This window comes from Xyrauchen texanus, chromosome 37, assembly GCF_025860055.1.
Source record: "Xyrauchen texanus isolate HMW12.3.18 chromosome 37, RBS_HiC_50CHRs, whole genome shotgun sequence".
NCBI classification, from domain to species: Eukaryota; Metazoa; Chordata; class Actinopteri; order Cypriniformes; family Catostomidae; genus Xyrauchen; species Xyrauchen texanus.
Window position 1 is genome coordinate 9,082,475 of NC_068312.1, and position 24,919 is coordinate 9,107,393.

Below are 24,919 nucleotides of genomic sequence, written 5' to 3' on the forward strand. Positions count from 1 at the left end.
ATAGGTATTTCTTCAACTTCTGCCACTTTCAGCACAGTGGATTTCTAGAAAGTCTCGTTAAACATTTTTCACTCTCACTAGTTTTTTGAAAATTCACACGTGTCATTTCCAACACATCTCAAATTCTGTATTGTGTTGAATAGAAGTGTATGGTGGAAATGCTGCTAATGGAAATGACATTTTTGAAGATTAAAGAAAAAAACGTCCAACTCCATTTTCATGCTAATGAAGATTCCATAACTAACATTTGATGCATCCTAAAAGCACACAATTAAATCATATTTCACATCTTTTATCAAATTTGGCTAAATAACAGCTAGATTGGAAATGATGGCAAGTCAGAAAACAAATTATGTTCTCAAGTAATATTTACCTTTAATTTTTTTTATATTTTCTTCAGAAATCACCTGGTCTAATATTTCATCTCACGGATGCTCTTCACAGACACTTTTGTGACGTTTGAAAAAAGATATTGGGTACAAAGAAAGTTTAGTTATGGTGGAAATGTGGGACAGTCGTTGTTTCTGAAAAATGTATCGAAATCATTTTCACACAATAAATATTGAAACAGTTTGTGTTTATAATAGTAGCCTATTAGTAGTCTATTAAACAAGTAATAAATTTTGTACTTTTTATAATGGATTTTCATAATTTAAATTGGTTTGCGAGAAGGCTAACATAAAGGCATTTAAAAAGTATTAAAAAAAAAAAAAAAGGTAAAAAGTTTCCAAGTGAGTTTAAATATGCCATTATGTTACAAAAAGAAAAGTTAAAATCTGTTTGTTTTAACACAAATCAACCCCTGGGACATGAAAGTGTCTGAAGTTGAAGAAACACCCTTATCCAGGAAAATAAGAATTGTATTTTTGATGCACAGAGAAAATAACAGTGCTGGAATAGCGGTGCAGCATGAACAAGGTCAAAACTACAAATGAGAATGAGAAATGAGAATGATTGACACAAGCGTTGTAGACTGCTCCATTGATTATAAAGGGAGCGATTTAGATTTGTCACGTCTTGACGCGACATGCATACAGCATATATTTAAACCCAGATTTAGGATTTGAGAATATTGCACATATTTTTTATGGGGCCAAATAGAATACCTTGAGCAGGAAGTCATGGCTTTAAAAAAATCCAACACACTGACGTGGCATTTTGTGTTGGCCCACGATGAATTGGACTGTCTCTCTCTTTTTAACTGTTAGACAAAGCTCTATTAGCCCTGTCCCCTGATATAAGGCTGTGTGTATGAATTTGTATGAGTCAGCAGGATGAGGGACTCTCAGCATGACTGAATCTTTTGGCACTTTTCCGACTGCACATTACGGTTCGACTCGACTCGCCTCTACTCGCTTTACTTTTCTGAGCTTGCATTTCCATTGCAGTTTAGTACCGCCTCAACGTGGGTGGGATTATAGGCTGATCGTCATAGTTGCGCCGCCTCTACTGCCGTGACATCATCTTAAACACAACACAAACTGACCAAAACAATAACACGACCGCTAGCTGTTAGCTACTAACTCATTGTGCTGCATATAGCAGTTGTTGCATGGTGATTTTACACAAGTGTAACAGTTAAATTGGCCTGGTTGTTTTAGATGCTTCCAGTAGCTGGTCAACTAAATAAAGTGAAGCTTTCAAGCAGAGTATAGAGTTAACTTAAGAAAACATACCATCCTCCATCGTGGCTCAACGGCAGTCCCAGGCACTCTCCCATTGGTCGCTGGTTTAGATGGCATCCATTTGGTCAAACCACTTCCAATTTCCTTGATAAAGTAGTCACTTTTAAGTTTTTTTTACTTTTCCCTACACTGTTGGTAGGTCCGGTGGTAGCCGTGTGCGGCACAGCTGAGACACTTCCTCAGAGACATTGTCGTTTCGCTCATCGCTAATGAGTGGACCGTCTGTACCTTATTTATTGACCACGCCGTGGTTTTGCGCACAGCCATTTCTTTTTTCGTAATTCGAAAGTCGCGTGAACAAATGATCCTGTTATCGTTGTTACTAACATTAAACCTAGCGGGTTGATGACGAGTGTCAGAAATCCAGTTACGTTGGTAGTGACAATACTCTGTCCAATCAGTGATCTGCAGGATTTTACTTCACATTTAGTATCGGCTCGGCTCGCTTGGAACCTCAACCGAGGTGGTACTAAAAAAAAAGTATCAGGTACCAGGTACTATCCACAGTGGAAAACCCCAAAAAGTGAGCAGCGTTGAGTAGAGTTGTAAGTGAAGTGGAAAAGGCCCATTTGGTGAGTCAAACTGTGTCCACTCTAGGACAGTTAGAAACACAAACACACACTTTCTAATCTGTACTCCATCAGATACAAGAGGAGGTAATGTCTCCCACTCCTACAGTAATTCAGATTGTAATAACGGCTGTCAACATTAATGAGTTAATTCATGCAATTATTTAACCTTTGAACAGCAATCATGTCTTACATTGTTTTAAACTTGACATAGTATCTTAAGAATTTAGCATGTTTCACACATATTAATGGTCAAAGTTAGTTTTCTAGAACTATGTATACACATAAAAAACTATTACCAATACAGCACATACAGACCCAAGAACGCATCCTGTGTGAATGGCCCCTTAAGCCAACTTAAGTTGCAGCATCTACCTCTACCTCTGTCTGGTTTGTTTTATATAAGAACGTATATTCTGATATGAGTGTTCAAGTGGGTAAATTACACATATTTTGTTCTTGCCTTAAACTGAACGTGTTAACACATTAACTGTGGAAAAATAAATACGAGATTAATCATGAATACGCATTTATCCAATTGACAGCCCTAATTGTAATATAAAGTCTAAGGCCCTGTCCCAATACACCCACTTGTGGTTTTGGTCTTGCCTAATGTCTTACGTATTTCCGGTGTTCGGCCACAGTGTGCAACAGCAGTTTTTAGCAGTGCATGTTATAGCCTACTTAAAATAAAAAATAACTGAATAGCTAACCCATCTTCTCATTTATTTTTACACTACAGGTTGTTAAACAACATTTACTAAACCATACATTGTATGCCACACTAGCTGATAAATTCCCAAAATCACCAGCAGTATTAGGCAAGAACAAACAAAATAAGTTGCTTATTGGGCGAGAAGGATACCAAAGAGGTACATAAATACAGTATATTTAGTAATTATGATGCTGCTATTTGTCATACCAAATGTGATGAACTCTGGGATACACTCCAAAGTGGTATTCGTGCTAGTGTGGATTTAGTATTGGTTAAGTGCACTGAGATTTGGCGTATTTTAGACATGGAACAGTCTTGAACACTTCCCCGGCACTGCGTGCACATGCACTTAAGTATCAAGACTGCAAGTGTGGGTATTGGGACAAGGCCTAAGTACGAATATCAAATCTCTGGAGTCCACCTACACTCTCTCTTTCATGCAGAGACATCCTCGTCTTCCTCATCATAGCCAGAGAGCTACTGTTGGTGACTGTGTCTTAGAGTATGTGGGTGTTGGAGGTATGGTACACTGGGTAACTGAAAGCACTTGAATGAGAGTGGCTCATCTGCGCTCTCTCTCTGCTCTCTCTCTCTCTCTCTCTCATATCTGTCAGCTTGGGGAAAGACGACATTTTCTGGCCTGATCTGAGATCAGCCTGATACTACATTCATGTGTTCATTAATTTATAACCTCTATTTTTCCACCAAGTGCCCACATCAATTTTCCAATAGAGCAAATGACAAAAGTGAAATGTAAAACAAACAAAATGTGTCAATTACAAAAGATTGTTGTTGGGAATGATTTCAGAGGCAGAAGAAAGCCCAAGCTTGATGTCATGGATGGAAAGAGGCCATCAGTAAAATAACATGCTAAAGTAAACATGTAACTAGAAATAAACTGGGCTATATTTGGTAATTTTGAGATTATCAACATATAATGACAATGATAACTGTGCTTGCTCTCTTTTGAGTGTATTCCAAATCTACAACAGACTAAATCAATGAATAAACACTATATTCATTTGTTTGTGTTTTCTAAATCAAGACCTAATATCTTATTTCATTTTCAGACAGAAAATTACGTTAATGTGGCAACATTTTTGCAATTGTCATTAATTACACGTATCACTGCAGTTCCTAGGTGAATTGTCCACTGGGTGGTGCTAAAAGAGAGTCGAATGTTCTTACAAACCGATGAGGTTAAGGTTAACCCTTTTTCCAGTTTTAAATCAACAAAACAGACCTCCCTACCCTAAATATAACCGTTAGCATCATAAAAATCAAATGTGAGATGAACAACATGATTGCTGAAGCAACCAAGCCATTTTGTGGTGCTTCTATGACACTTTCAGCTCACATGCTTTTCAGGACTCATATCCTCGTCCTTTAAATCGCAAGGGCAATATTCCATCAGTTGAGCTAGTGTAATTTGACCATAAGTGTAGATGGTTATGTATTGTAAACATTAAAATGCATCACATTAATGGCGACAGTAAAAGTGTTTTGATGTCATAAGATAGTATTGTGTGAAGAACAGGGCGAAACGTGAATGTATATGAACTGATAATCTGCTGTTTTAATTGGATTTGTGTGAAAGTGAATAAAAGTCATAGTTGTTGCAGCGCCTCTAGTGTTCATTTCACCAAGGCACTGCCGAGGTACGTTCAACAAGCCACGTACAAATCATTTTGCAAGATTAGGGTAGCATCATGATTCTGGTAAAATATTTGTCCATGCAGCAATTTTGTTTGTCTCATTTACCACCATTAAACTGTGTGCATACATTGGCATTAGCCTGGTCTCTAGATACCAATTTTGGCAATTATAAAAAGCTATATCTTTCCACTATATAATATAATATACACTTCTATACTATACCACCTCTGCAAAAAAAAAAAAAATAAAAACCTGAATTCATGATCCTCTTGCACTGGGTGGAGCAATTTATTTGGCTTTAAATTTAGGTACAAAACCTATTCCAGTTCAACTTTCACCAAAAAGTTCCTCTCTTTTCAGATTTTTTTAACATGTGTCTCTGATATGAGCACCACAGATCAATGTGTCTGGCACATGTGAGTTTACCACTACACCAATCATCTTCTCGTTGTCTCTTGTCTGCTCTCTGGCGTTGTCTCTGCTGGTCACAATGACTGCAGACAACTTCCCATTAGGATAATCCACCTCAGGCTAATCAGTTGAAACACAATGAGACCTGATTACCAGATTACTGATTACTGGACACACTGCATTCACACATATGAAGGTTCATCTCCTAAATTAAAAAGGCAAACAAATACCGAAGCAAACAGCTATCGACGATGACCGTGATACTTTAGCTTTTTTGAAACATCATTAGTGCTGATGTTTATGCAACTACACTATCATTTAGTTTAATGTCTACAAATATCCTATTATGTATCTCTAGATAATATTGTGCATGTCTCCTGTTATACACGTACAGTGGCCTCAAAAAGTATTTAGACACTCAAGCAACACTTGTGTGCAATGACATATACAAATTTCATTGGAATAGTTAAACTACGATGTCAAGTGGCAATTATTTTTGAAGAAAATCTGTACATAAGTTGCTCTGACAGATGTTGCAGACAGCAGGCACTAGGACTGAGTAGCCACAGATTGCAGTCTGGACGACTGGGCAGGGCAAATGTTATGACACATGTGTCGCCCCACCCCCTAAATACTGAATAGCTCCGACACAAGGGGCAATTCAAACATAAAACAGTGGAATGATATAGGAGGAGGGGGAACATGAGGAAGTTGTCATTGCGTAAGGTGAGAGAAACCGGTTGGTGTAAATTAAATTAATATATTTAAAACAAATGTATGCAATGTTCGAGAATTGAATGCAGCTTAATAGCTTAAGCATAGCTAAGTGTCATTCACAGCCAATAAGAAGCACCATACTGTCTTTTCAGAGATAGAATGTAAGCAGTAGGAGGCATATTAGTTTTCAATACACTGGCAGCTATATTAAATTGAAAAAACTTGTTCACAGTGGCAGAAGCAGCAGCAAGAGGCATATTAGAAAATGTCCACTATCATTTTATTTGGCTTGCAATGTAAAGTTCACTTGCATTGCAGAATATTGAAGTGCTAATAAAAAGATATGGCAAACTCATCCCATGTGTCCCTCATTTACCTTTTAATTAAATATGTATGTGGGCTAGTATGTTGGTTCTTTTCATTTTTTAAACCTGAAATTTCATTCTTAAGCTTCTGAAGTTAAATAACCTTACACTTTGTATCATATCTGTGACCTTAGGCATTAAAAACCCAATCAATTCAAGTATTTTAGATGAATAATAGTAGTCTATTTAATAGCAGTATTTATAAAATTGGAAATAGTTCAGTGTCCATTTCAACAACCTTTCCGTGCTTAACCAAACCTATAGCAGCAGAAATCTTTAAGTGCCTCCCATGCAAAAAAACAGGAAGAGCGAGCATTTTTATGTTTGTTGACAGTTTGTGATTTAATTTCTTTATCATAATTTATTTATTTATTTTTAACCAATTTTCTCCACAATTTGGCATGCCCAATTCGCACTGCTTGCTAGGTCCTCAAGGTGGCGCGATTACTCACCTCAATCTGGGTGGCGGAGGACAAATCTCAGTTGCCTCTGATTCTGAGATACTCAGCCCGCGCATCTGGTCACGTGGCTCACTATGCATGACACCGTGGAGACTCGTAGTATGTGGAGGCTCAAGCTATCCACATACAACTTACCACACGCCCCACTGAGAGCAAGAACCACTAATCGCGACCACAAGGAGGTTACTCCATGTAAATCTACCCTCCATTGAGAGCGAGAACCACTATAAACGCGACCACGAGGAGGTTACTACATGTGAATCTACCCTCCATTGAGAGCGAGAACCACTATAAACGCGACCACGAGGAGGTTACTCCATGTAAATCTACCCTCCATTGAGAGCGAGAACCACTATAAACGCGACCACGAGGAGGTTACTCCATGTGAATCTACCCTCCATTGAGAGCGAGAATCACTAAATCACAACCCCGAGGAGGTTACTCCATGTGAATCTACCCTCCATTGAGAGCAAGAACCACTAAATCGCGACCACAAGGAGGTTACTCCATGTGATTCTACTCTCCCTAGCAACCTGACCAATTTGGTTGCTTAGGAGACCAGGCTGGAGTCACCACGCCCTGGATTCGAACTCGCGACTCCAGGGGTGGTAGTCAGCATCAATACTCGCTGAGATACCCAGTCCCCCTCGTTATCATAAATTTAAGATGCATTTGAAGCGGGACGACGTTAAGACAGCTGTAATGGGTTCCAAACTGTTTTGAGATTTGTCCACTTTAAACACATTCAGACACTGGACTTGTTGTGCCACAGCAGCGGAGCACTGCATAATACAAAATGTAAAAAAGTTTACAATTGGCTGGTTACGTATGAGGACTTAAAAGGGAAATAATCGCACAATCGGAAATTTTTTAAAACGAATGCATGAACATGAACTTCACAAAATGATTCTGTGTGTCTGATATAACATGAGGGACGGATATGAGAGGCATGCATTAAAATCTCTTTTACCAATACTGCACTAAAATAACTCTGCTCTGAGAGTCAAATTTGCTTATAATTAAGAGAAACAGTGTGCCGGTTTTTAGCGCCATCTTTCTCTTCATTTACTTTTTGAGCTTTATTATCATTCAGTAACACACAGACGAATGATTGAGGTATGTCCTCATAAAACCAGAGAATAGTCTTCCCTTGTGTACGCTTCACTTAAAAGCATCACACTTGTCAACACCATACACCAATAAGCTCTGCTGTACAAACCAATCAAATCAGCTGTAGGCAGAGCTACATGTGTTGCCCCGCCCCATCATCCAGAATGCACTCTAAAGTACCTGCTAGGACCCGGGAGCAGCTGCCCCGTCAGACACACTCTGTGGAGATTCCCTCAGGATTTACACATCGTATCACTTTATTTTCACTGGGTTTTTAATCGAGAGAATCTGCTTTAAGTAATCATCTATATCAGTTTTTTCATATTATGTTTGTGTTTAATGAAACATATGCGACAAATAGGTCACATCTGTTGTAACTATCCTGTGCACAAATAAACAGCTTTTAGCCTGCGAGTAAAACAATATGCCTGTTGCATTCCATTCAGAGGTGTAGTTTCTATTCATTTATTAAAACTGTCTATCTGTGGACATTTCTGATATTTGAAACCCTGTTTGCCATGCATAAATTATCCTGTACACTGACTTGAAATGCAAAAAAAATTGACTTATATTCTGGAAATACAGTAAGTACTAAAGATGAGACATGAGTGTGTGTGTGTTATATTGAGATAGTTAAAGGAATATTCCAAGTTCAAAACAAGTTGAGCTCAAACAACAGCATTTGTGGCATAATTTGATTACCACAAAAATGTATTTAGACTCCTTGAGCTGTTTAAATTGCAATTTTTACAGTCATTTTACGGTTTGTTAACATTACAACGTCATGGCAATAAATGTGTAAAACTGGATACAACTTTACACAGTAAAGGTTAATAAGTGTTTTTATCCCACGAAAATCGTGTTTGTCTTGTGGTAATACTTTTGAAACAGTGAGTATTTTAACATTCAAAAACTGGTCCCCATTCACTTCCATTGTAAGTGCCTCACTGGAACCCAGTTTCTTTTAAAGAAAAGGAGGGACGAGTCAATATCAATAATCAATATTGAAGGACTTTTTAACTATAATCCAACCAGTCGCAGCCCGTGCACTTTAAGTCTAGGCCTTCAGTGTGATTCATGCCATTAAGAAAACACAGTTTCACAATCAATAAGACACTGTATGTATCATACATTATGTGGCAGTCAACTAATAATACCAATTGACATTTTAAAAACACTTCCACACATGAAAGCCACAACCAAGGAGGTCTAAAACCAAGAAAACGCTCTCTAATAATATTAGTGATTTAAATTTAGCATGCAATACATTTTGTGTCTTCAGGGTACACGATTACTTTCCAAAACTTGATCTGAGACTGAATGCTCAAGCAGCCTAATTTACACTTAGAAAACTCCTGATGTTATAACAATGCAAAAAGCACTTACTTGTGAAAATCAGCCCTCATTTCCTGTTAAATTAAGCAATCACACAGTAATGCAGAAGGTCTCAGGTTTTTAAATCCATAAGGATCTCTTTCTCAACAGCAATACCAACAGTGATGACAGCCAACACGTCAGCAAGATCTCACGCTCGCTTTCAAATGACGTCACTTAAAGAGTGATTGGAGTCTGTACTGGGACAAGCTTTAAAGACCATACCCACAAGAACAAATGAGGAGAGGTGTGGTGGTGGCGTAGTGGGCTAAAAGCACATAACTGGTAATCAGAAGGTTTCTGGTTCGATCCCCACAGCCACCACCATTGCGTCCTTGAGCAAGGCACTTAACTCCAGGTTGCTCCGGGGGGGTTGTCCCTGTAATAAGTGCACTGAGTCGCTTTGGATAAAAGCGTCTGCCAAATGCATAAATGTAAATGTAAATATAAACAAATAAATCAATCTAATTGGCTGATGAATCAGACAATCTGACTATAAATGCCTATTCACTTACACTTTTGAGGGATTCTGCAGAAATTCTGCAGAGCTCAGACTCACGTGCTGCTTCGGCTAACAAGCTCGGCATCGGGCATGCGATTTGTGAAACAGTTGTCACACTTTGCTTGTAAGCATCGATGAATAAATTCTGATTGGATAATCTTTTTAAATTTTTTGCTATTCATTTGTAGATTAATTAGGAGTTGAAATCAATTGGAAATGCTTAGGCAAAAAGGTCACTGAGAATGAAAGGATGAAAACATGAGAAATCGTCACTGAATCCAACGTTTTAGGAGAGGGTAGAGTCCTAGCGGCCTCTCATGTGAAGTATTACTGTTGCCATGAAACAGTAACTGTACCGCTCCTGACCGGAAGCATGATTTAAGACAGGGGTGGGGAACATCAGGCCTCAGGGCTGTATAAAGACCGTGAGACCATTTTACAACTAAACTAAAGTCAGTTTGTCAGATTCATCAGCCAATCAGATTGATTTATTTGTTCTTGGTGGGTGTGATCTTTAGGATACATCCCGGTTGAGGCCTTCTAGCTGGCCTTGAGTGATGCAATCAAGCTTTAAGTGACGTAATTTGAAAGCGAAGAGGCGAGATTGTCATCACTGCCGCTATCGCCATTGAGAAAGAGATACTTATGGATTTAAAAACATGATGTTCTGCATGACTGTGTGATTGATTAACTTATTAAACAGGAAAAGAGGACTGCTTTTCACATCAAGTAAACTGGCATGTGCATTTGCATTGTTATAACATCAGGAGTTTTCTAAGTGTAAATTAGGCTGCTGGAGCATTCAGTGTCAGATCAAGTTTTGAAAAGTAGTGCTGCGTTCCATTCAACTCGGAAGGTTTCCGATTTTGCAGAGATGTCGACACTCAGGGAGATTTACAATTTGATAAACATTCACTTTATCAAGATATATCGATAAATGAGTTTGTTTCCATATTATGTGATATTAAAGCTTGTTTAACAAACGCCTGCAGAAACAGGTGTATAAAAAAATATAATCTTTTTTGATAGTTGTACACCTGAAGCACAAGTCATTGTTTATCAGTTGGGTTGCTAGGAGACATCTATAATGACAGTCAAACCCATGCTAAGCTAACGGGAGTGTTGCAGTTTGGGGAATGGAATGCATTTATTGTCGGAGATATCAAGTAGGAATATCCCAAATCCAACTTGAATGGAAAGCAGCATAACCGTGTACCCTGACGAAACAAAATGTATTGCAAGCAACATTTAAATCGCAAATATCATTAGATATATTATTCCAAAAATGATAGCCGTCCTTAGTATATTCATATGAAAAATTAAGGTTTTTGAAAGTCTTTTTGGGAGATGTTCATTTCACAAAACAGTCTGCAGTTCAAATTAGGCTGCTTGAGCATTAAGTGTCATTTCAAGTTCTAGCTTTTGTGCCTGGACGTGTTTTAAAATGTAAACACTTTTCGATGATGTTTATGCTGACTGTCTGTGATTTTTGGAGCTCCAAAAGAGAAATCTCCATTCACTTGCATTTTAAGGACCTACTGAGATGAGATTTTTTCTATTTTCTTCAAATGTGTTCTGGTGAAGAAAGAAAGTCATACACACACGATATCATGAGGGTGAGTAAATAATGAGAGAATTTTTGGGTGAACTATCCCTTTAACTTGTAGTCTTTCGTGTGAATGCGCACGCACGCACACACCCACAAAAACTCCCTAAAATACAACACAAACTCCTTATAATAACACAGAGTCTGAACAGCAGACATAAGGACTCAGGATTGAGGGTTTAATCACATTACAGAAAGGAAGTGTGATGAGAGAGAGAGAGAGTGTATGAGCTGTGTTTGTTCTTCGAGGTTAATCACATTAGATCTGGGTGGAGGGAGCGTCAGGTTTAAAGTTTACTACTGTGTGTAAGTGTCTGTACACTCCCATTTCATCATTATACTAGGCATTTTACAGTAGTATTTTATATTTAATCATGAAGTCCACTTATAATGTTAATCAAGGTTTTTCGCTCCAAACAAAGTCATAATTCTGTTTTAAATGACCATTTTCCACTCTCTCCTCTGAAACTTAAAATTAAAACAGTCTGTTTTTGCCACTGTACATTTAAGAGTTTATGTAAATAACCTCTGTTTTGATTGGCTAACCTGTCTGCATTTGAAATGAGTACAAACACACCTGCCAAGTTGCTGAATAGTGAGGGTAACCTTTACTAAACAGTTTAGCATGAGGAAGCGTGAGGAATTTTAGTGCAAAATCCTGCATTTATATCACAAACAACCCACTATCCAGCTTAAGCAGAGACTAAATGTGCTGGAATACCGCTGCACACTCTTGAGTAAATACATTAAGTCACTGTCATTCTTTTCAGTGTAAACACCCTTCATTTTGATGCAAATGAGGCGTACAGAATGTGACGTATATAAAAAAAAAGAAGAGCATTATTTGCCTGGAGCACTTCACTTTTATTGCCTAGACCTGCTTCTTCATTAACTGATCCAGAGGAAATGACATGCACATGAAAATAAATTCACTACTGATACAAAGAACTAAAGTATTGACACAATTATTGTGAGCAAAATATTTGCAATAAACTGATGTATGGGCATTTATTTGTAACTGCCTATTTAGAGATGATCACAATCAACTGTGCCAGTTTCAAAATCTGCCAACACCCTTGTCAATAAATAATGCAAATGCTCTTTTTATATATATATATATGCAACGACAACGACATTGGGACGACAGGTGAACTGTCACATGGCTGTTGGGCAAAAAAGTTAGTTTTATACCCCGGTTTTGTTCCTTTGATAAAAACTCTTTATTTCATGGTACCGTTGACATTTCCATGGAATTGGCATAATATACATTTGTATTGTTCTATCATAACATGTACAATGTGAGTTCTGTTGTTTAGAACTGCAAAAATAGGCACCAAGACGTTAGCAACAGATCCTTTAAGTCCTGTAAGTTGTGAGGTGGGGCCTCCATGGATCGAACATGTTGGTCCAGCACATCCCATAGATGCTCAATCGGATTGAGATCTGGGGAATTTTAAGCCTAAGTCAACACCTTTAACACTTTGTCATTTTCCTCAAACCATTCGTGAACAATTTCTGTAGTGTGGCAGGGTGCATTATCCTGCTGAATGAGGCCACTGCCATCAGGGAATACCGTTGCCATGAAGGGGTGTACGTGGAGGTAGGTGTCAAAGTAAAAATCTACATGAATGCCAGGACCCAAGTTTTCCCAGCAGAGCATTGCCCAGAGCATCACACTGCCTCCGTCGGCCTGCCTTCTTCCTATAGTGCATCCTGCTGTCATCTCTACTCCAGGTATATGAAGCACACACACCCGGCCGTCCACATGATCTAAAAGAAAAGGTGATTCACCAGAATAGGCCACCTTCTTCCATTGCTCCATGGTCCAGTTCTGATGCTCACGTGCCCATTGTAGATGCTTTCGGCAGAGGACAGGGGTCAGCATGGTTACTCTGACCGGTCTGCGGCTACATAGCCCCATACGCAGCAAGATGCACTGTGTGTTCAGACACCTTTCTATCATGGCCTGCATTACGTTTTTCAGCAATTTGTGCTACATGAAATTCAAGAACTGACTGTTCACTTGCTTCCTAATATATCCTATCCCATTAACAGGTGCCATTGTAATGAGACAATCGCTGTTATTCACTTTACCTGTCAGTGGTTGTAATGTTGTGGCTGATCAGTGTATATATCGTATTATATCGGCCAAAAGCCATCTTTTTCTGTAGACATCAGTATTGTTATTAAAAATCCCATATTTGTTGATGACTAAAGGCAAGGGTATACTTTGATTTCCACGTGCTGTTCCATCTGGTGCCCGTTCGAGCTCTCAGCCTTTCAAAGTATACTCTTTTGACCATTAGCCTATACAGTAGAGTTAACGCATGCATGCTACAATAGTTTTTTTAACTCTTTTGGCACAGTCAATAGCAGACGCATGCACCAATGATGTGCAAAGAAGTCAGCGTATCTAGAAAAACTATGCTGCACATGGTCAATCCCACGTGTACTTTGCTGATGCCGAAATTTGCGTCACACGCACGGTGCACATAAACATTGAAACGAAGTATGCTTTGGCCTTTGCGGTTTAATTTTGTTGCGAGATTGAACTGGAAATTTTCTGTGCAAGCGTGTTGCTCACCTGAGCTCGTATCAGAGCCTCAAAGCTGGGCTGAAAGTAGTCGACGCGGCTGTTGTAGAATTTAGGCATCTCGTCCAATAGCTGCTTGTTCTTGCCTTCAAAGTCTTCCCTGATGGGCTTCAGCTCTTCCCTGGCCTAAATACAAAAGACACACACATAATCCAGCAATTAATAAAATCAATGACTACTCTAGAATGACTTGCCAGTTACTAAAGCATGCTGTTCTTGATTATCATTAGAATAGCAACAAAAACGATTGAGTCCAGGACATTCTTGAGGATGTGGAGGTGGGGAAGAGAGATATTCATGATGCAATCACCAAAGCAGAAAGGAAAGTTGACTAGGAGTGCTGATAACCTTTGGTAGAAGGTGACCGGTTTCCTATATATATATATATGACACATGACCATGCCTGTGGGGTGATGCCAGCGTGCACGCACACACACACACACACACACACACACACACACACACACACACACACACACACACACACTTCTTCTATCCTCTACAGCCCTGTTGAAGTTAAGTCCTTCAGTGCATGTGTGGGTGGTGGGTTGCACATGTATGTTTAAGTTTTCCAGGCATCAGTCTGTATCTGCATGTGCACGTATGGTCCTTCACATGCCAAAATATATATGTCTAAAGACCGAGAAGTGTGCAACAAAATAACGAACAATTACTTTTTGCTCGTGATTGTTGGATTGTGCTACAGTGTGTGTGCAAAACCCAATTATCCGGCAGTGTGTGTTGAGCGCAGCCTCTTGAAAAAGTGTGGCTGAGAGTTGAGAGGCTGTTTCTCTTGCGTGGGTGAGCGCACTCGCATGTACATATGTGCTCTGAATACTTCTGCACCCATCCAGCCCAGCCTCCTTCACTTGTTGCTGCATGCTAAATTAAACCCACCAGAACTGTATGAGAGTGGACAGATCTCTAATAAACCCAATGACTCTGAAGGTCCGGCACATGTTCAAGCATTAGCTTGAATAGTGTTCACAAGACTCGACACTGTCATTTAACGGTTAAACTTCTCGTCACGTGACAACAGCATGGCATCGACATATCCATGAAGCACTCCTACAGGTGCAGTGTTAACAAAAGTGAGAATCAATGGGTTCATCCAAAAGCTGAAAAATGTTGCTTTCAGTGGCTTTATATAGAGTTAGGATGAAAATAAGGTGCATTTCGAACTGCTTTGAGACCGGTGCAGACAGACAGCACACTGCAGGTTAAGTCATTCACTAAATAGGGAGCAAGGGTGCATCCTATAGCTTTCATATGCAGCCAAGTGCATTCACTTCTAAAATCTGACCAAAAGTTCAGTTTCAGGCTGCAGGTGATGTTTGGACCACTCAGTATGTTTGGCAGACACAGGACAGTGATAATCAGTAAATAGATTGAAAATGTTATAATGAAAATTTTTATTTTAACATGGTTGGCAGTGATTGCGTATCGCCAATGTGTGGTCTATTAGAATGTGCTCTTTTGCTAATGTGGCAGGAACAAATAATGGGAATAGAGTAACCTTCAAAAGTCTGTTGTTTTATTATTCAGGTAAGTTGCTATTAACATATTGACTTGATCTTCCTTAATCAGCAATATTTTCTTCAAACTGTTGCTCTGCCAGACAGTAGATGACTTGAAAGTGTAAACTCACTGTAGAAGTGGACTGTTCATATTAATGATCGCAATAGCGTCCCTTGTGGCAAAGTTAAAAATGCAACGTACGAATTGCGGCCTGACGCATTATGAAATTATTACTACACATAAAATCAATCTTGTGTAGCTAAAAGTGTCTATATTCAGAGTTTTGGCCTTTAAATATGTCTAGTGAATCTTCATCAATATGTAATAACTTGCCCAGTCTCTGAAATGGCTTTTTGGCTAATGTCACCAAGCTCTCTTATTTTTCAACCTCTCCCCTCCAACCATCTGACTCCATTCTTCATCCACATTATTATGTTCGAATCAACTCCCAATTGGGAGGGACGAATATAAACACATTTTTGTGGTAATCAACATTATGCCACAAATGCTGTCGATTGAGCTTAACTTGTATTGAACCGGGAACATTCCTTTATATTTACATTATGTTGTAATCATTTTAGTAAATGATCGCTCCAAGGAGACTTCAGATGCCAAGATTAGTAGTGAAAAAAAGAGATCAATTTTGACTGTTCTCACACAAGAATTGTCGTATCGCTTCATGAGTCATGGATTAAACCACTTGAGTCATATGGATTACCATTATGATGCATTTATGTCTTTTTTGAAGCTTGAAATAGTTGGTCCCCATTGACTTGAATTGTACGGATACACTCGTATCATATACCATCTTTATTTGAGTTTGAGATGGAATAATGGTGAATACATGATGAGAGAATTATCCTTTTTGGATGAACTATTCCTTTAAAAGGCACTCATGGTCAAGCTTGAGGACGCATGGTGGAAAAATGTCTTGTTGATTTGAAAAATATCATTATAAATGTTAGCTTGGCAAAGATTTGACATTTCAGTCTTTTATCGTTCAAGTACATCCAAGCTGTCCTTGCATGACTGGAAGCCGAGGGGCATTACCAAGATGTCTGCTGACTTTAGATTGGATCTAATGGATCTGAGGACAAAGGTGTGAAGGTGAGGGGTGCAGGTTGTTGGTTGTACCTGATGCAGTTTGACCATGATGGGACCTGTCTTCTCTTTTTCTTCATACTTCTCCACTTTGGACTGGAGTCTCTTATAATCTTGAAGAGCCTGTTCTCTGCGCTTCACCGCCATGTTCAGACTGGGAAACACACTGCTATACCTGTGTTACATGAATAAAAACATACAACATCAAAAACAGAAGGAAAACATTACCATGGTGTATACATGCAACACCACTTTTCAAATCAACAAACACAAAACAAAGAAAAAAATTTGTTTATGAAAATGAAAAACATTCTTACGTAAATTGTCACAATCGATTCAATGCAGCAAATTACCCAAAAATGGTTTTAAGAACAATTTAAACGGAAATTTGTCTCTCTCATGTTTCATGTATGAGGCCCAATGTTGTGTTTCTTTAATAGGAAACCATTATTCCCACAATTCCATTGAATGAAACACAGCTATGACCGCCAACCTCCAGAGAAGTTTCCAGCTATGCATTTTTGTCCATAAAATGTTTTTTTTTTTTTTAAAAAGATACACCAGGTTATTAAAGGTTTGTTTCTCTAGTTATTATTAGTCTTTTTAAACAGTCACCACAGCATAACCTCTCTGCTGTGTCTACTAGCACTGGAGCACCCATTGCACTTATGAGATTCGTTAACGAAGGTTGACCATTGTGCAACTTAATTGTTGCACTATTTCATCTGACATTTGTTTATTAACGCAGTCAAATTGCAAGACATGAATGGTCATGATTTCAATATGGCGGGGAAGACCCACCTTAGAATAAAGCAGGTTTTTGATATGACTGCTAAGATTACATCATTATAAACACAGTATATTTCAATCTTAAGATTCTATTCTATCCTTCAAAATCTAAATGTAATAAAAATGAATATAAAATACAATACAAAAATGACAGTAGAATAATAAAACAGGAATAATAGGAATGAATGGAAAGACTAACTTTAAATTTGCAATGCATTGAACTTTCATAAGGCAACATTTTTCAAAGTAAAACAGAATATTTACTGTGGAATATTACAGGGCGGGACTTGATTTCACCCATCAGGATTTGATTGGATTGTGAAAAGCGTTTTTATCAGCAGAAAAGTCATTTCAGAGATGGAGAAATGTATTTTCAAACATTATTTTCTTTAGAATAATAGGAACTGGTGATCCTAGGGAGGTGTTTCAGGCACGTCCAGCTGGGAGGAGGCCTCGGGGAAGACCCAGGACTTGGAGAGATTACATCTCCACACTGACCTGGGAACACCTCGGGGTCCCCCACTCAGAGCTGGTTAATGTGGCTTGGGATAAGGAAGTTTGGGGCCGCCTGCTGAAGCTGCTGCCCCCACTACCCGACTTCGGATAAGCGGTTGAATATGGATGGATGGATGAATGGAACTGGTGAACCGCAAGTAAAAAAAAATAAAACATTTTAATAAAGATTTAAGATCCAATCATACACATAGAGACTTAATTGCTGGAGGTCGCCAAGTGACTTTACAGTAGGTTGCTATTAGGTGTTCCTACTATAATGTGAGTTACATGGTCTTTATTTTCATTGTTAAGCACATATTAGCATGAAGTACATTTTTATGCTCAACTTTGTTGCATTGTGTCAATGTTAAATTGGCACCCATTGAAAACGAATGACTTCTGGTTGATTTGTGGCTGCAAATCGCTGTCAGTGCATTTAGCGCATTTACATACATTTTGAGCAGGATAAAAATTCAATACAAAAGTGTGTTGAACACAGCAAATAAAGCATATGTCTTTAAGAAACCACAGTGTCTTTGCTCTACAATGTTGGACAAATGTTTAATCACGTGATGATATCAAGAAGGTTCACGTAGCACTAGCACATTTTATCAAGATCACTTAACAGCCACACAAATGGCACAAGTGACGGTTCACTTTCTATTCTGTTCATAAGGTTTCCATTCCAAATGAAATTATAATCTCTGGGTGAGAAGCCTGGTCTCTGTAAACTAAAAATAGGTAAACTCTAAACTGTATCTTAGCAACAGAGTCGGCCGTTTTGGGTCGAGGCCTGACTGCGTTTCGACTTTGTATTGCCTGTGAACGCTGAAGTACACAATACAAACACACGAGATGCTTACAGGTCCAACATACGCCGTTTTGTTCTTTGCAACCACAGAAAAGTTATTTACTTTGTAAAAGCTCACAGATTCAAAGTAGGGTGAGGGAGCTATAAATGTGTATTCTGATGTGCAGTATTTTGGGGATTTAAGTGAAGAAAATGGTACTGGCAATAAGTGGGAGAAGATGTAATAAGTAAAGTGGCCTGCTGATAAACTGAAATGGCCAACATTTCAACATGAATTTGTCACTTTTATTTAGGATGTTAATTACTGATGAGCAATCAATAAAATATTGCTCACATTAGCCAGATTCTTTAAGACAGTAGTTTTGAAAACACCACATTAAAAGATCTACACAGCACACTCAATCACACGTCTTTGGATGTAATGCAAAAAATTTTACAAATAATAATAATAATTATTATTATTATTAAAATATAATAATAAAAACAAAGACCATCAATGATTAATTAATGTGCTAATAAATTAATCGAATTAATAACAATTTATCTAATATCAAATAAAAATCATTCAATAATAATAATACAATTATTACAAATAACTATATTGAAATAATTAAAAAAAATAACATAATAAATGTAATAACACTGCATTATTGTGGCACAGAGTAAAGCATTGATTGGACAATTAAAAAAGTGGCTTTAGAAGGCAATAAATTGTTTATTTCCATAGACCATTTCAAGGACGTAAACAATAACAAAGGAATTGGAATGTTTCTGCGCAGTGTGCATGTACTGAATCATTTCTGGTGGCGACATTTTCATAACTCATAACTTTCTAAATTAAATGACTATTGCGAAAATTGTAATTACTGGATCCTTTAAATAAGACTCTGAGTCAAAACAATTCATCAAACGTTTACCTGAAGTGACTTATTAACAAGTGTTGTTAATACCAAGCGTCTACGCGAGAGAGGTGAAATTGTTTTTGGTACTTTAGATGCTCATATTTATTTCCTTAGCGGAGAGGTTGGGAATATTGGATCGCTCGCATTATAACAAATTAAGCTAGTAACGCTGCAAGCATGTGACTTTCTTTTAAATTATATAAAAAAACCTTCTTTGTGTCTAGTGCCGGTCCTCCCTATATGCAATATACGCAAGCTGCTTAGGGCTCCCGATCCAACAGGGGGCCCTCATGCTGTCAAAGACATTATAAGCAACCGAGTACTTGTATTTGTTGCCATGCATACAGGAGAGCTCCTTGATGCAAACATAACCATAACAGTAAAAAATAAATAAAAATACAAATGAAAAAAAAAAAAACAATATATATATATATATATATATATATATATATATATATATATATATATATATATATATATAAAACATGCGGAGGAGGAGGGGGTTGGGTGTCATTTCATGAGGCAGGTAATGAGACGCGTAACATTGTAGATAGGCATGGCTATGGTTGTTACATGTCAGGAACTAAAAAAAAGGAGAAATTCGTATTTAATCTTTACATTACCTTGCGAAAGTGCGTGATTGTGTATTTATCCTCTCGAGGCTTGCTGCAGAACGCGGATGCCCATATGCAGCTTTCAGAGAGCAAGGAATTACGTTCAATAAAAACAGACTGTTGTGGCTCTGCTTTCTGATGTCATTTCAGTGCAAGGAGAAAAAGACAGGAAAACACTTGGTGACAGAATCACTTTGGATTACAATCAGCGTTTGTGATGAAATGCAGCCGAGTGCAATGAAAACCTTCAGATCAGCTTGACATCTTGTCAGTTCTTCAGTAAAAGAAAAAGCTCATTGGTCACTTGACGAGAACACAAGAGCCCGCCCCAGCGACAGAACAATTTTTTTCTTCAAGCAAGCCTGATGAGCTTTTTCAGTTTTTGAAGATATTACCTCAGCAGGGAGTCCCAACGGTCAAGTGATTAACGGCCTCCCATTGGCAGACGATAATTTGCAATCTGTCTATCTCCGGCTGACTGGCGATTATGTTAATGAAGCGCACACCTGAAAATCATTGGAAAAATCAGCTAATGTGGCGACGGCTTTAGTGTGGTTTTTTGTGACCGAGAGTTGTAAGAACATGAAGGCAAACATGACTTTTTATGGTCCATTTTTATAATAAAAACTAGAGGTGGGTAAAAATAATGTTTTTCCAACTAATCGCAATCTTCATTTGAACAATCTCGATATAGACACTTAAATCCCAAGATCGATCTTTTACTCAATATGCAACCCTCTACTACAACGAGAGGAAATCCCATGTTGATGAAAGCATACGAAAACATACTTTTTTCTCTTTAGAATGTGTCCAGATTTATTCAGAAAGAAAACAGGGTCAATTTGGGCTCCGTAAGACTCAAGTATCTTCATGCTAAAAAGGCAGACTGAGATGATGGCAGTAGTGAGGGTGGTGTAACCTATTAAGACCTGGTCTGGTAACCTAGTAAGATAAGATGCTTGCACCCCTCTAACAAGTGTACTGTAAGATAGCCAAGTAAAAGACAACGCAAGTCTGAAGGAGGGAAGAAGGGGAGAGAGAGAGAGAGAGAGAGAGAGAGCCAGAGTGTGTGCAACCTGACTTCACCATGCACTGCTCTGTTAAGACAAGCCTTAAATAATTTCCCACAGGAAGTAGAGAAGGGAGCGGCCACAATATCGCTGTGGAAACGTCATAGGACCCAGCCCCACAACCCACGCTCTCTCTCCATTTATAAACACCACCTTGGCCCAAGGACTCTCTTCTATCTCTCTACTTCTTGGCACGAATGTGAAGTGACAACCGGATTATTTAACGCAATAATGTAACGTATTACCTATAAAAACAATGTCATGTAAAATTACATTCTACTAAATATGAAAATTTTCAAGTCAACAAAACGCCCAACTTTAATTCTTTGGAAACTGCTTTTTATAAGCTATAAACACTTACCCAGAGGTGGAGACGGCTTCAAAACTTCAGATTAAAGCATTAGATAATAAGATGATGCAATAACCTTTTTCAGTTTTAGTAAAAACATGGAATGACGTATTGCATAAAAGGCTGGTACACTTTGATAGACTCCAAAGATTTAAAAGTACATAAAAACACTCAATGTTTTTCAATGTCAACTGTCAATTTAAACATGTGGGGGACTTTTAAAATCTGGAGGCAGGGTTTAATCTCTGGGTTTCAGATTGTTTTTGTTAATCAATACTACAATACTTTTTATCAACATATTAACAGACTACTTAATGTATTTTGCCATTATCCCCATCAAACTAATGCCATCAGAAATGTACTTTCTCCATTAAGGGGCATTAATTGCCCCCCTGGAATTGACCTATAATCATATTATATTATTCACACATTCCTTCTATATTTATTATTAGCACACACACTTACTGCATTGGTTAGACAGATACAAACTTAACAATGTTTTGTTGAATATTCCTGGTGGATTTAGCATTTTTCTACACTGAGAGCAGATTTGATGCAGGTTAGTGTCTGTAAGGAGAATTTACGGGTGTTGTTCTTAGAAATTAGGGATCCAAAAGCACTGTAACCTAGAGAAATGATTCAGCCTGACTAGAGCACGGCCCGTCTGACTCGGCACAACCCAAACACACAGTCATGCGCCTGACCCATGTAAAGGCTTTATCAGTGTTCCTGGACATCCAAATGATCACACACGACATATATACATATATATATATACATATATATATATATATATATATATATATATATATACATATATATACACACACACCCTCTCTGCTCAGCTGTATAATTTAACTCTCGTCCAGTCTGACTGCGGGTGTGGTGACCATTTGACAGAGAGAGAATGACAGAAATAACAGTTGGACACACACACACACACACACACACACACACACATGCACGCACGTCTTCGAGCCAAACCAGAGTCTGGACGGAATGACCGCACCGGCTACCTCGTGCTCATGTCAGCGGGACAGTGTGACAGTACATTTGTATGGGAGTTTAACCACTTCACTGTACTGTAGGGTGTAATCTGAACGCTATCTGAACGCTGAGAGAACTCTATCATTACAGTTTGTCTATTTCTAAAAATCAAAAATGGAAGCTGTTCCACATCTTTGACTTAGCCCAGTGTCTTTTTTTAGAAACACACTCCAAGGCATCTCTCTGCTTGCATCTGAATACTATAGCTATACTTGCAAACTTTCGGAGTAAAATGCATGTGGACCTTGGCCATGACCATGCACAATACAATGATTACTGAGGTGTTAAAGCAGGTGAGAGTTCCTGTATCTTCAAGTCAGACACATTATGCCGACTCACTGACAAGCACCATCTCCTATGGCATTTTTCATCATCCCCAGAATGTTTATATTCCCTTTTGGTGCAACCGAAAGTGCTTGCATCCGCAGTGTGGAAGACCTGGGTTCCGATTCTTTGTTGATACCAGGAAGTAATCGCATTTTTATACTCCATGATGAACATGATTTGGAGGTTGCATTTTTCCGTGCAACATCATTTTTTTTTCTCCACTGATGGTCAGGTTTAAGTTTAGGGTTTGGGAGTAGAGTTTATAAAATAAAATACGCATTTGCTTTTGGTGCTCACAAGTGCCCATACATCCAACAACACTTACTACTATTGCCACTGGGGGCAGTGTTTCGCTTTTTGGTAAGCACCTACTCAACCTACTGTTTCTGATTTCACTGTGAGATCAGTTTGGTTTAAGTTCTTATTATATCATTTTAATCCTATGGGAGAATCTCAAGAAAACATGTCCAGGTTATACAGTATTTCATCCCATATCAAAAGATAAAATAAATAAATTATATTTTTCATAAATGGAATTAACCTTATTTAAGGATAATTTTTTTATAAAAAATTTCTTGAAAATTAAGCACATTTTTGCCCTGAATTTTCAATACCATAATGCATTCAGCCTTACTTTCATTGTAGATATGCTCATTGTGAGATGCTCGAAACCCAGTCTCACAACAAGTCTTAATAATTAGCACAAAATGGTGACATCATAAGAAATCATTAAAGCTGTACCAAGATTTTAATAGGAAAACAACTTGTGCACCAAGGAAGAAAAAACACTTTGGGGTTTTGAACAAGCGTACGTTTCCAGAGTTTAGTCCTAAACCCCATAAAATGGGGAAATGGTCATATGGGGGAAAAAGGTCATAATTGTTTTGTACAATATCTTACAATAGAGTATCTCATCTCATATGGAATTCTGCCAGTGAAAACCGTTTGATACGAGGTATCATTCATGTCCAGAGCACAAACAACACAGGCCAACTTATGTGCCAAATTGTAAAACAAGGGTTAGGAGTTTCTTCAAATCCCCAAGTAAGAGAAATAGAAATGGTGATGCTTGCCTTACCAAGCGCCACTTACTAAGGTATCTTGAAATGAACCGTATTAGAAAAAGACATTCCATCTAGTCTTGGCCAACAAAGACTTAAATAAACCAAAGTCAAAACAACCTCCCCCTAATGCATATCAGCCAGCAGATATAATGGAGCATTACCCACCCAATTCAAAACTGTTGTTAACTTCTGTTCGTGCAGACAAAACACACACACATGCACTCACCTGGTTTAGAAACAAGTTATCACATTAAGAGATTCGACAGATGTCTGAAGCCATTAAAGTTTCACCAGCCTTTCAGATGGATCACATTATAAATACTTTCATCCCGTGAACACTGGGAGAACAACGAGAAAGAAACGAGAAATGCTGAGCTATTCATGCACTAATGGAATCTTGTTTTTCATGCTATCTTGGTTTATGGTTGATTAAATGCATTTCGGCTCACAAAAAACAAAGGCAGTGTGTTTTATCGATGCCTCTGTAGCTTTGTTGAAAAGCTGAGGATGAGATTGCAAGCATTTTTGTACTTATATGAGTGAATCTTACTTAGTGATAAATTTTGCATAAAGAAAATGAAGCCAATTTTTAGGACCATGAGCATTTCTTGCATTATAACATTATTTTGATGACAATTAAGCATATTTTCCCAGCAAATGATCAGTGTAAAAAAACAAATCTGTTTTATTAATGAAATACAGTAAGGAATATAATTTCATCCGGACAGCATTTTAAATTGTTTTATTATATTTGTATTTATTTAAAATAATCAACTTCAATTTAAAAAGAGACTATTTAGCAAAGACGGGTCACTTCTATTACAATGAATGGGAGAAATTGGAACGCCCAACGGTCAACGGATGTGGACGGGAAGTGGCAATCACCTTTTAGATACATACATTGCGCCTGTCAAATAACTAGAGAACACACATGTGCATAGGCTTATTTTTTAAGGTGATCTGAGATAAAGAAGCACAATTTATGATACCTATGTTGTCAGATTTCACTGCTGATTTGAAACGTTGATCGTTATCCTCGCCAACCATTTTGGACATTTCGGTCTTTCC

At 38.1% G+C, this 24,919-nt stretch overlaps 1 protein-coding gene across 1 annotated transcript in view; it reads right to left on the reverse strand.

Annotated features, from left to right (window-relative positions):
• The window catches only part of bin3 (bridging integrator 3), a 95,677-nt gene that overhangs the window by 8,881 nt on the left and 61,877 nt on the right, over positions 1–24,919 (reverse strand). Inside the window, exons 7-8 of the mRNA XM_052109148.1 lie at positions 16,417–16,558; positions 13,756–13,890 (exon numbers count right to left, since the gene is read on the reverse strand). Of these exons, the coding sequence (XP_051965108.1) occupies positions 13,756–13,890; positions 16,417–16,558 (277 nt within the window). The remainder of the gene's footprint in view (positions 1–13,755; positions 13,891–16,416; positions 16,559–24,919) is intronic.